Source organism: Cibotium barometz, chromosome 18, assembly GCF_041138505.1.
Source record: "Cibotium barometz isolate CiBa-2024 chromosome 18, ASM4113850v1, whole genome shotgun sequence".
In the NCBI taxonomy this organism is placed as follows: Eukaryota; Viridiplantae; Streptophyta; class Polypodiopsida; order Cyatheales; family Cibotiaceae; genus Cibotium; species Cibotium barometz.
Genome location: NC_141063.1, coordinates 7,008,000 through 7,023,663, shown reverse-complemented (window position 1 = coordinate 7,023,663; position 15,664 = coordinate 7,008,000). Strand labels below are relative to the sequence as shown.

Genomic DNA, 15,664 nt, shown 5'->3' with positions numbered 1-15,664 from the left:
TCCACTCCCAACGGCCAAGCCAATCAACCCTAGCATAGCATACCACCAGAGGATGTCCTAAGGAACCCTAAACAAGAGTGCCTGTGATCCACGTGGCGTACATCCATGGCAAGAGTAAGTGTCTTGGTCCAAGTCCATACGACAATGAGTCAATAATAACCTAAGACTCACTTATATAGTGCTTATTGCTGCTATGAATAGTCCAGCCATAAATAGCCAATAACCTTGGATTTATCAAATTTGAACCCTAGCCACTTGAACCTAATCACAGGGCTCCCCTAACCCCACTCGATTAGTCCCTAACCCCAAGGGTTAGTGTTGGGTAGGTACAAAACACTTCTAGTACTAATTTTTGACCTGTTTTCTATTCAGGAATCCTAGGGATTGGTTTAGGCGTTTTTTTATCTTTCGTGGTAAGGTCATTTTAATCATCTCCGGTCGAGATCAACTACAGTATCTACACTTTCTAGTTGGCAACTGAAAGGGATAGTAACAGGAACCGTCAATGGCTGCTGATCACAACTTCCACCTTTCAAGGACCACACCTGGAATGAGCAATTCACGGCATGCCTTTGTGTATCCACACATCCAACCAACTAAAAATTCAGCGTTTTTGGGTGCGACTTGCACAGCCAAGCCGCAGACAGACTGCAGTGTTAGCAGGAGGGAAATTGACCCCAAAGCTCCAGAACCAAGCCTTTGACCAGCATTCTTTGCAGCAGTTAGGGTCTCCATGTCATGGAATGCTTCCCAACTTAGCGCAACATTAAAAAATGTCTTTCTGTGGCATTCACCTGTTCTACCGAAAGCCAGCTGTATCATAGTGCACATCCATGTCCTCTATGTGAATGTCACATTCCATTAGTCAATCATATATGGAAGTTGCCTAACTACTGAGCAAACAAAAACTAACCACTCTTAATACAAAACGTTACATATACCAATGGAAAGTAAGCTTCAAACCATCAACTCCATCATGCATAGCCTAGATTGAGTGCTATTCACAAAGCTTCAAACCATGCATAGCATAGATTACGTGCTACAATATCCCACTCACTCAATCTGCACCCAAGAGTTGGTGAAGGTTCATGCATAAAGATGGCCACTTTAGAGGACAAATCTTCATGCATAAACCACCGTAGGTTCTATAATTTCTAGCACTTCTCCGGAGTTGAACAGCAAACTCAGCCATGATGAAGGGTAGCACTAAAGAGAGCACACGCGTGCATGTGCGCACGCACACACACACACACACACATGCGAGTAAACCTTTGGATAGAAAAAGTGTGCATAACCCAACTAGGTACATAGGCGTGACTCAGGTCAGAGTGACTGAGTATGTGATAATAGCTTACACCATTGATTGAATGCATACATCAGGATTAATCCAAACTTAGCCCGACCGCATAATCACCAAAATCATTCCGCCCCCTACGACTGCTGCTGCGACGCCTTTTAAGACCAGGTGAAATCCTGGGAGCATGATCTTGAGAAGGCTCAGCTGGTCTACTTAAGTCTTCCTCTCTCTGTGAAACATGACCAACATTGAGGTCCCAGTCAGTTCCACATTTCGGGCACACCCTGGGAACCTACACCATAGATGGCAGTTTATAGATTAGCACCACCACATCTCCACACAGTTCAGGCCTGTAGCATCTGTTCTTTGATAACTAAAAACCAGGGAAGGGAGGGAGGTTTTTGTTTTTGTTTTTGTTTTTCCATTTTATTTTTATTCTTTAAAATTTTTTTCGGGGGGGGGGGGGGGGGGGGGGGGGGGCGGGGGTTGCTGCTGAAGCTTAGATTACCCTATACCTGTGCACGATGGAATTTGATCTCCATGCAGTAGTCATGCATTCGCACCGAACAGTTTTCGTTTTGGCAGGCTTGGGCCTGATTGTACACATTGTAAATAAATAAACACATTTGGCAATTTGTAGATGATTCAGTGTGTTGCCTACGTAAAACTGAAAAATTAGAGTATCAAGTGCATGCACCTTTATGCCTGCCTCGTTGCAGACATCGCAAAAGGGGACATCATAGTTCTTGAAAACATTCCACAACTCCAAGAAAGAACGTACACCCAAAGCCACCATGCCATCCGGTGAGTGGCTCAACCAATGGTCATGGGCAAGCTCTGCCAAGGTCTTTTCTTTTTGAGCCAGGGTTAAGTTCACGGCTCCAATGCTTGCCTGTGTTGCCATTTCACCTATGGGCTGTTGCTCGTTCTACAAAATATAGTCTTTGGATTATGTAACAGTTGAGCTATGCAATTGAAATCTGGAAAGATTAAGGCAACAAAAGATCACAGCTTGAATCTATATCAGCTATGCCCACCTGCAATTCGAGACGCAAATTCAGAGCTTGAATGCCTGATATCTTCCCCTTCAAAGATGCATCTGATATGATTGCCTCAAGCTGCAGTTAGCAATGACTTAGGAAGCTGCCAAAAAAAAAAGTATATCTAGCCACAGCTGTGACTGTAGGCAAAATGCCAACATTTGAACTGCTGTAAACAAACACGACTTCAAAGCAAAACCGTCTCAAGTTCGCATTATTGACATAAAACCATGCAGTACAGACATACACACATCCGTGCATGCATTCATATATGCAAACACACATCTATGTACACATCCATAAATGTGAGTGCGCAAGTGAATACGCATATATATGTATATGTGTATGTGCACATGCATATAGATAGTTACATGAGTAAGATGATATTCATACATACATAATACACATATATACATGTAAATAACATGTAAGCTGGCAGATTGGCTTTGTAAATTTGATGAGTTTCACTTTGGTCGTTACCATTCCCTCCGAGGCCTTAGTTTGGACGATTGGTCTACCAAAGAAGTGTCAATGGGACAACCCCCATTGAGCATTTTTTCAGAAGCAGAACACCAGGTCTTAGCCTCTTCAATTCAGTCATTGGAAGCTACTACACTTGTCTGCAAACCGACCAATGCACAGGCAACTCCGAGACCTCCTGCAAGTCAGTCATTGGAAGCTACTACACTTGTCTGCAAACCGACCAACACACGGGCAACTCCGAGACCTCCTGCAGGACCCTCATCAGGGATTACCGACATCCAATTCTTGCAATTGTGGGTTTTGTTATGCTGATCGTGGGTATTAAAAACAGGCCGATAGCATTGTAACTAGCCAACCAGCACTGATAATGCATAGATATATATATAAGTGCGTGGGATCTCATCATTTCCCAAGCGTTCATTGAGCAATGCTCTAGTGCAAGGGATGGCAAACTTCAGCAAAGATTGGGTTGCGAATCGTGGTCAACATTCACACTCGCATCTTGTACTTGAAATACAATTGTAACTCCTTTTTCTTGTACATAAAACAATCAGTAGTTTAGGGCTATCATGTGTGCTATGTGTTTGATTCCACTGCTATCTCTTCTATCACTACTCTCAAGACCTAGCACATAGGCACAAGAGCTTTACAAAAATGGAATGGGTATTAGTTGACCTATGGATCCTTATAGTGTGGACTAATGTGCAAGGGCTTACTTATTGATATGTGTACTTTCTTGGCTTGTTTAAAGCCCATACACTATGAGTTAGTTACAGGCTCAGAAGTGCATATCATAACAGGGAGAATTTCCTAGGAATCAAGACCCATGCGAGGCCCACGTCATGGCTCTAGCCAGACACTTGGACAGTGGGCTCCGGTGGTATATAGACACCGGACCGGGGTTTATGTGACAACTGTGGTTGTGAAGTTGGTCTAGCCTCTAGACCCAGAGCTACCGTTGGTTGGTGAGCCACTAGCATCATATCTATGTGTGACAGAGTTGCTATAGATATGAAAGAGTTGCTCAAGAGTTAAGGGGTTGTTTTGTTAGAATTGTGCATCTCAGTGTTTTGGGGCTTTACTGTTTATCTAGGATTTTCCTGGATTTTTCTCCTATTTATCTGTCCAAGGCCAATCGGCCAGCTCTAGAGGCAGTCGGCCAGTTTCCTCCTGCACTATATAAGGAGTTCCCCATTATTCACTCTTTCATCTACTTCCCTTGCACATAGTTTAACATCCAGTTGCTAGCCATTGCCATTGTAAAGCTTTACTGCTGTTATAAAAGGTGATCTTGTTCAACTCTCTCAATCTCCTTTGCACTCTCTCAAATGTTTATTGTTTATGCTTCTGCCTGTGCTATCTCCTTCATGGTATCATACGCTTAGGTCCAGGCTGCTCCAAACTCTGCAAATCTGCCCACCTTTCCCTCCTTTTGCTGTGCATTTTTCTCCATATCTCTCCCAGCTGCAGATCTGTGACAACAAGTGGCTGCATTTCCCAACTGTGCTGCGTTTTCAGGTCCAGCCAGCCTGCTGTTTGCTGCCGGCCAGTTTTGGTGGCTGCGTTTTTTCCTACAGAGGCAAGCCAGTCAATTTACTTGGCTGCGTTTTTTTCTACACAGGCAAAAGGTGGAGTTGTGGCTGTGTTTTCTGCACCAGCATCTGTTTTTGGTGAGTTCTTTGCATTTGGTGCTGCTAGACAAGTGGCCCTACATTCTCTTCTTCCTCCACGAGTCCATGCCCTTCCGGTAGGAGGTTCCCGGTGGATCTTGGACTGTTTTGTTGCTGTCCCGCCGCCTCCTCTCTACGGTTTGAGAGGGGGCTGATTGTTCCTGATGCCTTGCTTCATTGGAAAGCACTTGAGAGAAGTGTTTGAGAGCTGAGATTTGTTCTTTGCTACTGTGGATATAGCTCCCCCTCCTTACAAACAAGGCTGACAAGTTGAAAGGACCCAACTATGCTCATTGGAAGCTTCAGATGCAGATCTAGTTCATCCACAAGGGTGGACTGAAAGGAAGCCCGAGCTTGTTCAGGGCACAAAAGGAAGCCCAAGCGTCCTCAAAAACTCTAGGCGGTGGACTCATGATAAGAAGGATGAATTTTCTATGGAATTACAAGACTGGGAGAATCAGGAATCGAAGGCGCATTCTGTGCTTGTGCGGACCATCGCAGAGGAGGTCTCACCGGCAGTGCAAACTCTCACCAGTGCTCATCAGGTATGGTCAAAATTGGAGGATCTCTTTACTCGAGATTCATCGATGAGGACAATTACCTTGCAAGGACACCTCTACGGCTTGTTATTTCCTGAAGGCAATTCAATGCAGTCTTTTCTCATGAAGGCCAAGGTTATCCATGACCAGTTATTACTGGCTATGGGTGCTGCTTTGTCCTCTTCTCAACTAGCCGCTCTTATCCTCACCAAGCTTCCTCCGGACTATGATGTGATTTCTCGATCTTTCCAGTGCCAGGTCACATCCACTCAGTTGAATTTTGATGATCTTAGCTCCCTACTTTTGGAGGAGGAGTCCGTTCTCATCTCACAGGGTAAGTTGAAGGTGTCAGTCAACAGTTCTGACCAGGTACTTTCCTCAGTTCAAAAAAAAAGGTCGGAGTCGATGCTTCTCTTGCAAGAAAAGAGGACATCTGTCCAAAGATTGTTTGTCCAAGAAGAAGGACAAGACCAAGGACAAGGCTTCATCTCAGAGAAAAGGCAAAGACACGACACAGGATAGTGATACAGATTCTAGTACCACTTCTAGGGCTCCCAGGGTGCCTTTGGCTCAGGAGACCCCAGATGGTGTGCTTCTCTAGTACACATGCAGTTTCCCCCCATGTGCTTCTAGCCAAAAGAGGCTTGTGGGCGGGAGAGGGGGCTCACTACAGCTCCACCTAGTGCATGGAGACCGTGATTCGGAGTTCCAAGCATTAGACATCAAGCAAGACATGGTTAGCTTTGGTACCGCAAAGATTATGAACTAGATCTGTTCCAAGTTCATTGTTCGAGTCTTTTGGGACGTGATATGTTCCGTCCACTGTTGGGGATTATGGGCACGGTGTGTCTAGCAACTCATCATCTATTTTTGGAGTTCACTGCACACTAGTGTGGGAATTCGTGGCCAAGCAAAGTTCCTTGCTGTTCGTGGTGGCATCTTGTTTCAAGGAAGCAGATTGGTGGGTGCCCTCTCCAAGGTGATCCCAATATTCACGGTGCTGGAGGGTCCATGGTTGCATCTTCATCGACTTTTCTTCTTCCGACTCTTGCACACTATGAGCTGCAGAGGGAGTGTTAGACTTGTGCATCTCAATGTTTTGGGGCTTTACTATTTATATAAGATTTTACTGGATTTTTCTCCTATTTATTTGTCCAAGGCCAGTCGGCCAGCCCTAGAGGCAATCGGTCAGTTTTCTCCTGCACTATATAAGGAGTTCCCCATTATTCACTCTTTCATCCACTTCCCTTGCACATAGTTCAACATCCAATTGCTGGCCATTGCCATTGTAAAGCTTTATTGTTGTTATAAAAGGTGATCTTGTCCAACTCTCTCAATCCCGTTTGCACTCTCTCATATGTTTACTGTTTTATGCTTCCGTCTGTGCTATCTCCTTCAGTTTCACATATGCATATGGATATATGTGTAAAAGAGTAAAGATGCATTCATATTGACAATAAGTAAGATGATATTCATATATTATTATTATTATTATTATTATATGACAAAAGGAAAAATGCACACATACATGCAATATATATAAGTACACACTCGTGCATGTCGACAATTACATATGGAAACAAAAGTAAGATGACATCCATATACGTGTACATATAGATTATGATGACAAAAGGACACATGTACATGCATATACGTGTAAATAGCATTCACATGCATGTATATATGTGTTTGTGCACATGCATATAGTTATATACATAAACGCATAAGTAAGATAATATTCATACAATAAATTATGATATTGATAAAAAGGCAAGATGTATTCATGCATGCATGTATATATATGTGTGTGTGTGTGTGTGTGTGTGTGTGTGCGCGTGCGCACATGCATATGGATACATACATGCATTATTCATACGTATAGATTTTGGTATGATAAAAGGTATTATTATAATGCATGCATATACATGCATATGCTTGTGTATGTGTGTATGTGTAAATACATGTAGATAAATACATATTGCCATATAAGTGAGACGATACACGTATAAAATATGAAATGATATAGCCACAACGCATATGCATGTAGTAAGATGATACTGCTTCATAATATGTTCAAGACTCACCACAGCCTTGAAAAAGGCAATTTGAGCATGAGAATAGCGTGTTCCCAGCTTAGCCTGCTCATTTCCAAGTTTGTTGATGAGTCCATAGTACAGTAGCCCATCATACTGGTTTCTGCCAGCCCTCAGCTCCAACTGCAAAAAGTTCATCTCTTTATTGATTGTGGCGACAAATTGCGAAAACTCTCCACCGCCTAGAGAAGTTGACAAGGGAAAGCAGCACCAATTAGGAAATTTAAACACCATGTTGAGGTTTGTCAGAGATTGTGCAGGCCAGTTTAAGGTTCTTTTTAACCCCACTTTGAGTTTTATTAAGGCTCTTCATGGTTCTGGAATGAGCGTAATTCTGGTTAAAGGTTTTTATGTACATCAAATTAGGATCATGTATGTGTTAATTTCAGGGTTCAGCATTGAAGCATTACTTGGGTTTGTAAAACACCAGTTTAGGACCTGTTTACCACCCAACTAGGTTTTTCATACACAAATTAGGGCACCAAAACACAGAAGCCGCAGTAGTTACATTGGATTAATTTATTAAGCCTAGGTTAATTAAACACCAATGAGGGTTCAGGAGGGTTACTTAAACACGCTACTTTAGGGTTGGACACCACAATAAGGACTTGTTAACACACTAAACAAAGAAGAAGTAGCAGATTAGCGGAAATAAAGATGAGGCTATGTAAAGAAAATAGAAGGGCAAGGTTTGCACCTTCATGGCACAGGTCATGGAACATGGCCTTGGCATCTGCTTCTGAGAGGGGACCTCTTGCCATCAAAGCTTGAATGAAGGTGTGGTGCCGCTGGTCCAGCCTGCCCATGGTCGATACAACTGCGGAGACCCTAGTTTCCCTGCAGAAATCCTAAAACCCAAAACCCTAATGTCCGCGACTGCAGAGAACAGTCAGAAACATTAATCTCTAAACAAACCCTCATCTGCTCCCCTACACAAACCTTAAGATTTCCACCCCTGCAGAGAACGATCCGCTCAGCTCTGTAAAATCGCTCATTTGAATAGCGCTACCTTAAAATTTGGGATTTACCTTTATAGTATTGGACTCACGGCAACTCTCTCCACTCTCTCTCTCTTTTAAACCAATATATATATATACCAGTTTGAAGAGGAAGGGAAAGGTTTGGATAACATAGAGTAGGCCTTAAATTTGAAAAGCATTTTGATAGTCATGACACTTTTAAGAAAGCATCAAAATTCGTATACTTGTATAGCAAGGCACCATGCTTTGTACATATATCCACGAAAGGAGATTCTCAAGTGCTTTGTTTTCTTTGAACAGAGCACCAAACTTGGCATACATAGACGCATGGAGAGACATGTGTCTTCTTTTAATATAGTAAGAAGTGGTGTGACCCATCTCCAACGGGAAGTAGCCATCTAATGAAACATAAAATTAAAAATAGACTACTAAGCTTTCACCAAATTTATCCAAATATAACCTCATAAGGATTCCCCCTTAGGTAGATAATCTTCATGCAATGGAGTAAACATAATGTCTCAATGATCTCATAGAAAGGGCCATGTTGCCATTATGAATAATATGTGGCTCTCTCTCTCTCTCTCTCTCTCTCTCTCTCTCTCTCACACACACACACACAGAGGAACATCCACAGTAGCAAAAATATAGAGCTCTCCCTCCCTCCCTCCACCCGAGTTCAAGTCCCACCCTTGGTCGTATATACCCTCGTGTTGCATTCTACCGACATTAATACCTCTCTCTCTCTCTCTCTCTCTCTCTCTCTCTCATACATAGACAAAGACACATAGAAAACAATCTCCTTCAAAAACAATCCAACACAGTCTCTCTTTGCATTTGAGTAAGAGTAAGAGAGATAAACCATAGGGGGAGAGAGAGAGAGAGAGAGAGAGAGAGAGAGAGAGAGAGAGTTGTTTTGAGGCTCTTTAAAAAACAAAACAACACTCTCTTTAAAAAACAAAACAACACTCTCTCTCAGAGAGAGAGGCTCTTTAAAAAACAAAACAACTCTCTCTCTCTCTCTCTCTCTCTCTCTCTCTCTCTAAAAAAACAAAACAAAACACTCTCTATATTGTTTTTTTAGAGAGAGAGAGAGAGAGAGAGGCTCTTTAAAAAACAAAACAACACTCTCTCTCTCTCTCTCTCTCTCTCTCTCTCTCTCTCTCTCTCTCTCTCTCTCTCTCTCTATGTTTTCTATGTAGAGAGAGAGTAAGCGTGAGATAAATAAACCGCAGGGGGAGAGAGAGAGAGAAGTTATGTCTATATATATGGTCGAGTCTTTCTCTCTCCTTTACACACATTTCTCTCTCTCTCTCTCTCTCTCTCTCTCTCTCTCTCTCTCATGTTTATACATGCACGCAAAATCTCTTTACTTATGCAAAAGCTATTGATTGGCTAAAATATACACACACATATATAAATATATATACATACAATTTTGCGTATACATACATGGGGAGACAAAATAATATAGAGATGTATATACATACACACATACATGTATACTTTAGGAACTGGCATGCACACAAACATATATACATATACACATACATCTACAATGTCTATCCATATATATTTACATACACACACATATATGCCTACATATATGAGACATACATATACATATATTTAAATATATCTACAATGTCTATCCATATATATTTACATACACACACATATATGCCTACATACATGAGACATACATACACATATATTTATGTTTTTGTAAATATATATGTTCACATACATATATACATTATACATACGCATTCATGTGTGTGTGTGTGTGTGTGTACATATACACATAACAATATACATATACATCCATATGTACCCATGCATAGAAGACATGTATATGCATATTTAACTTATCCTTATGTAAATATATAAGTGGGTAAAGAGTCTAGATATACATATATATCGAAGATAAAACCACCTCGAGCCTTGCCTCGAGAGAGCCAACTCTAGGCTTACATGTTGCCATGCAACATAGAACACCTCTTGCTCTTGCTTACCACCACGATGACCCCCCCTTCCTATCTATTGTATGACATAACCTGCTAAAAACTTTGCCATGTGTCTTCTTGCAAATGAAGCCTTGTTATAGTTTATATAGAAACCACATTCTAATACACCCTTAACGATAGCTAATAGCACACGATTTATCCAATCAATTGCATTCTGTGCAAAAACCTTCATAAGCCATTCACTTTAAGAAAGACCTATCAAAAATCCACAAAAACTATGCTATAAGGCTACTACAATTCTTGACCTATCAATTGCATTCTATGCAAAAACCTTCATAAGCCATTCACTTTAAGAAAGACCTATCAAAAATCTACAAAAACTATGCTATAAGGCTACTACAATTCTTGACCTATCTTCGACAAGAAGTAGGCATCTAATGAAATATAAAATTAAAAAGACTCCTAAGCTTCCACCAAATATAGCCTCATAAGGATTCCCCCTCAGGTAGATAATCTTCATGCAATGGAGCAAACAGAATGTCTCAATGATCTCATAGAAAGGACCATGTTGCCATTATGAATAATATATATATATATATATATATATATATATATATATATATATATCACACACACACACACAGAGGAACATGCACAGTAGCAAAAATACATAGCTCTCCCTCCCTCTTTCACTCTTTGATCTCTATCTCTCTCTATATAGACAAAGACATGTAGAAAACAATCTCTTTCAAAAACAAAGCAACACAGTCTCTCTTGCATTTTCTATGTTAAGAGAGTGAGAGTAAGAGAGATAAACCACAAGGGGAGAGAGAGAGAGAGAGAGAGAGAGAGAGAGAGAGAGAGAAGCTATTTCTATACACACTCCCTTTTGCTCTCTCTCTCTCTCTCTCTCTCTCTCTCTCTCTCTCTCTCTCTCTCTCTCTCTCTACATTTTCTATATATAGAGAGAGTAAGAGTGAGATAGATAACTCGCACAGGAGAGTGAGAGAGAGAAACTATTTCTATATATATGGGCGAGTCTCTGTCTCTCCTTTACACACATGTCTCTCTCTCTCTCTCTCTCTCTCTCTCTCTCTCTCTCATGTTTATACATGCACACAAAATCTCTTTGCTTATACGAAAGCTATTGACTGGCTTTGATATACACACACATATATAAATATATATAGATGCAATTTTGTGTATACATATATGTGGAGACAAAATGATAAAGAGATGCATATACACACACACATGCGTGCATATACATACACATATACATGCATACTTTAGGAATTGGCACACGCCTAAACATATATAACATATATACACATACACATACATCTACAGTGTCTATCCATATATATTTACATAGACACACATATATGCCTACATACATATACATCTACAATGTCTATCCATATATATCTACATAGACACACATATATGCCTACATACATATACATATATGCCTACATACATATACATAGACACACATATATGCCTACATACATATACATATATTTATGTTTTTGTAAATATATATTTTCACATACATGTATACATTATATATATGCATTCATGTGTGTGTGTGTGTGTGTGTGTGTGTGTGTACATATACACACACATAACAATATACATATACACATGCATAGAAGCAATCAAGTATACATACATGTATATGCATATTTAGCTTATCCTTATGTAAATGCGTATATAAGTGGGTAAAGAGTCTAGATATACAGATATATCAAAGATAAAACATTAACGGGTTTCCCTGCCTCAGATCATAACCATATATATTGAGCTCTGTATAATTGATTATTATAATAATGTTGCACGGGTGGACGCACAAAATTACATGCAAAACTTCACACAAAAACTATAAGAATTAAATATATAATACATATTATATAATATTTGCATTATAGTCACAAAACTAGCAACACCCTGTGCAACTATGACAATATAGGCCTCATTTGCATTATAGTCACAGAACTAGCAACACCCTATGCAACTATGACATTATAGGCCTCATTTGCATTATAGTCATAGAACTAGTAACACCCTGTGCAACTATGACAACATAGGCCTCATTTGCGCCCACAGCCGGCTAAGATAGTTGTTGCTTTCGATGATACAAACCGAGACCCACTGCATTGAGACTATTTTGATGCATATCATCCGGCATAGACAGGATCTCCTACACAAAATGAATGTCAGACAACAAACATGATGCACATTTTTCCTAGCATAGATTGTAGACAGTGAAAACTAGAGTGTTACTTTTCTTGTTCTTGGTGCTTCAACAATTCCTCGTGCGCCCAAGCCAGCTCAGCCTTCTTCGCCTCCAAAATAGCCAACCTCCAATTTTTCTTCCAAAACAACCACCTTGAGCCTTGCCTCGAGAGAGACAACTCTAGCCTTACCTGCTGCCATGTGACACAAAGCACCTCCTTCTCTTGCTTGCCATGATGACGACCACCCCTCTCTCTTGCTTGCCATGATGACGACCACCCCTCTTATTTGCTGTATTACATAACCCGCTAAAACTTTCCCACGTGTCTTCTTGCAAACGAATCCCCGTTATAGATTATATAGAAACCACATTCTAATACACCCTTAATGATAGCTATTAGCACACGATTTATCTAATCAATTCCATTTTATGCAAAAACCTTCATAAGCCATTCACTTTAAGAAAGACCTATCAAAAACCCACCAAAACAATGCTATAAGGCTACTAAAATTCTTGATTAAACTACAAAAATGCATTAATAGAAGCAACGTAAACTAATCACCTTGAGGTTAATGCATTTCTCCCATCAACATGGGAGAGGCTTGTCTAGTTCCGACTCGAGTAGCTCAATGGAAGAAGCCCCCTTGAACCTACATTAGGGTTTTACACACAGAAGAATGTAACTAACCAATAAAAGTTTATGTTCCTACACTTTTATTCGCATTTGCAGGCGTAATTTATGAAGTAGAAAGTGATTGTTAAGGTAGTTCTCAGGTAAACTTGTAGAAGAATATACCAAGTGAATACCATACCTCTATGAGGGTTGACATTATGTGGTCCATTGGTATCATAGGCATCAAAAGGAGGTTCATCACCTGACAAATGAACTCACCTATATGGGACACGGAGAATAGATGCAGTAGACTCATGAACAACTTCATTGCACAAAAACTAAAATAACATGAGGTGATGCCATTGTTAAGATGAGGGGATGGTTGAATATTCTCTACATATTTTCTATTGTCTTGTAGGTGTCTGCATTTCTCCTTATGGGTTGCACACATAGGCGACTGCAGACTGCATACAGGAATGCCCAACCTCTTGCTTACATTTTTCTTTTGGCAGGTTGCTCATAGGGGCGACCATCTTAGCACAGGTGGTGTGGCCCAACTTCACATGGACATCAAGCCGTGCTTCACCATGGTTTAACAAGTCTAGTTCTTGCCATTTCTCAAGAGCTTCAATTGCTTTTGGTGGGCTGCTCATAGGGGCGACCAGCTATTTCTGCGTTTCTCCTTACGGGTTGTACACAAAGGCGACTAGAGAATGCAGACAAGAATGCTTCATGCTTGCGTTTTACTCTTGGCTCACCCCCGTCCATGCCCCTCACCATTTCTTTCTAAATACGTTTCCTTTACCTACCTAGCCTTGCCATTTCAACCATTCTTTGTCTGTCACAACACATCATGTGGGTTAAGGCCATCGGTAATGAGGCTTCTTTTTTGCAGTGAGGTGGGAAGACCAAGAGGTCTTCGAGGGAGTACCAAAATGCCACTACACAAGGATGGGGGTGGGGGGGATTATTCACAACAAATGAAACCAGGAAAACCAAAGGAAAGGAGCAGGGAAAGAAGAAAATGCATGTGTTTCTTGGGGGGGTTTGTTTACCATGTTGGAGCAGGTTTGAGGTCTGGGAGAGCTCAAACCTACTCTGGGGGGGTTTGTTTACCATGTTGGAGCAGGTTTGAGGTCTGGGAGAGCTCCAGAATCGTTTCTTCCTTCCTCTTCTCTTCTTCTAAAGCCCCATCTCGCACTCTCTCTCTCTCTCTCTCTCTCTCTCTCTCTCTCTCTCTCTCTCTCTCTCTCTCTCTCTCTCTCTCTCAAAAATAGAACATGAATTATGAGTTGCCCGCCAAGATAACAGTTCTCTATTTTGCTAGACAACGTGTCTCTATCTACCTCTCTTTAATCTATCTCACACTGAATTCAAAATTCAAATTCCAAGGCTAGTCAGATGTTTAAAAAGTGTGCCACATGGAGGGGGGTTTAGCTCGATAAGAAATATAGGGATATATTAATCAAAAAGCATTACATCCTTTCAGCCTTATAAATTCAAATTCCAAGGCTAGTCAGATGTTTAAAAAGTGTGCAACATGGAAGGGGGGTTTAGCTCGATAAGAAATATAGGGATATATTAATCAAAAAGCATTACATCCTTTCAGCCTTATAACAGGCTGCAACAAAATAGCTAATTTATCATCCTCTATTAAGCAAGTTACAAATCATCTCCCATCTGTCATCCTCAAATACAAAGGATGATTTCTCCCAAGAAATCTGATAACCAAGCAAAATGTAAGCTTCCACCATAGCCTTAGTGGTGCATCCCCTAGGAACCTGTTTCTCCAACACCACCCGTTAGTGGTGCATCCCCTAGGAACCCGTTTCTCCAACACATCACCCTTCTTAAACCAGATTTTGATTGTTGGGTGGGTTCTCAATAAAGTCAAGAAAGGTGTAACTTGTTTGATTTTCTTCCTTGTACCATCTCTTAGTTTTAGGTCCATATTTGACCGGTTTGGCTTCCAGCTTCAGATTTTCAAGGTCCTGAAATCAAACCAGCTCTACCCCATTCAACTTGTTCATGAAACATATAGACCAGCACATACATATAGACTTATACATCAACCCACTCACATCAATTCCTGTGTCACAAGCTTTTTGTGAAAAACAATATAGTTTCTGGAATTCCAAATCTCCCACAAGTAGTATAATCTAACTATATTAAAAATTAAATCAATATGTCCACCATTTGTTGCCCATCTCCCTATTAACCTCCACCCCCCATTGACCTTGTACCCCTAAGTTACAATGGATCCATTTCCCAATCTTGGACCAAGCACCCCTAATGGTAGGGCAATCGTAAAATGCATGCTTCCCAATGTTGTCTTACATCTAGGACAGCCTCCACTGGTAAAATTCCTCTGCACCAATTTAGAACCAATAGGCAAAGCTCCCATGCACACTCTCCACAAAAAGACATGAGATTTAATAGGCATTTCAATCTCCCATATTGCCTTCCATTTCTTTCTCCAACAGCTGGAACTTCAACTCATGTGACACCAAAGCTATTGCTCCAAGAAAGGTAATAGTCAAAATGATCAATAATGTGTGTACAATGCCCATGAGCCCTTTGTATCATATAGTCCAAGGCCCCCAAAGGCACATAAGTAAATGACCCTAAGCCCAAGTGCCTAGGCCCCATCCCCCATGTGCACCACGTGACACCAAATCTACTTCGTTAACAGCTCACTCTCTAGATTTTATTACAATAAATGACATTATCCTCACTCATTCTCAAT

The 15,664-nt window shown here is 40.8% G+C and overlaps 1 protein-coding gene across 2 annotated transcripts; it reads right to left on the bottom strand.

Moving 5' to 3' along the window:
* Window positions 1–981: 981 nt before the first annotated feature.
* On the bottom strand, window positions 982–8,183 carry LOC147628860 (uncharacterized). 2 transcript variants are annotated; one of them, XM_086812021.1, is made up of 7 exons: window positions 8,062–8,116; window positions 7,820–7,970; window positions 7,114–7,304; window positions 2,335–2,415; window positions 1,995–2,225; window positions 1,813–1,890; window positions 982–1,589 (listed from the first exon to the last, which is right to left on the bottom strand). In XM_086812021.1, the coding sequence occupies exons 2-7, from the start codon at window positions 7,926–7,928 to the stop codon at window positions 1,383–1,385; spliced, it is 897 nt and encodes a 298-aa protein (XP_086668147.1). In that variant the 5' UTR covers window positions 7,929–7,970; window positions 8,062–8,116; the 3' UTR covers window positions 982–1,382. The 2 variants fall into 2 exon arrangements, with proteins under 2 accessions (XP_086668147.1, XP_086668148.1); XM_086812022.1 differs by having other exon boundaries at window positions 982–1,526; window positions 7,820–8,183.
* Window positions 8,184–15,664: the final 7,481 nt, after the last annotated feature.

Bases quoted from the DNA above. Each gene is read 5' to 3' on its own strand.
- LOC147628860 (XM_086812021.1), bottom strand. From the start codon at position 7,928: ATGGGCAGGCTGGACCAGCGGCACCACACCTTCATTCAAGCTTTGATG. The intron at 2,416-7,113 runs GTGAGTCTTGAA...TGCTAACTGCAG, and splicing joins TTGCCTTTTTCAAGGCTGTG to CTTGAGGCAATCATATCAGA. The intron at 1,891-1,994 runs GTGCATGCACTT...GTGTACAATCAG, and splicing joins GCAACGAGGCAGGCATAAAG to GCCCAAGCCTGCCAAAACGA.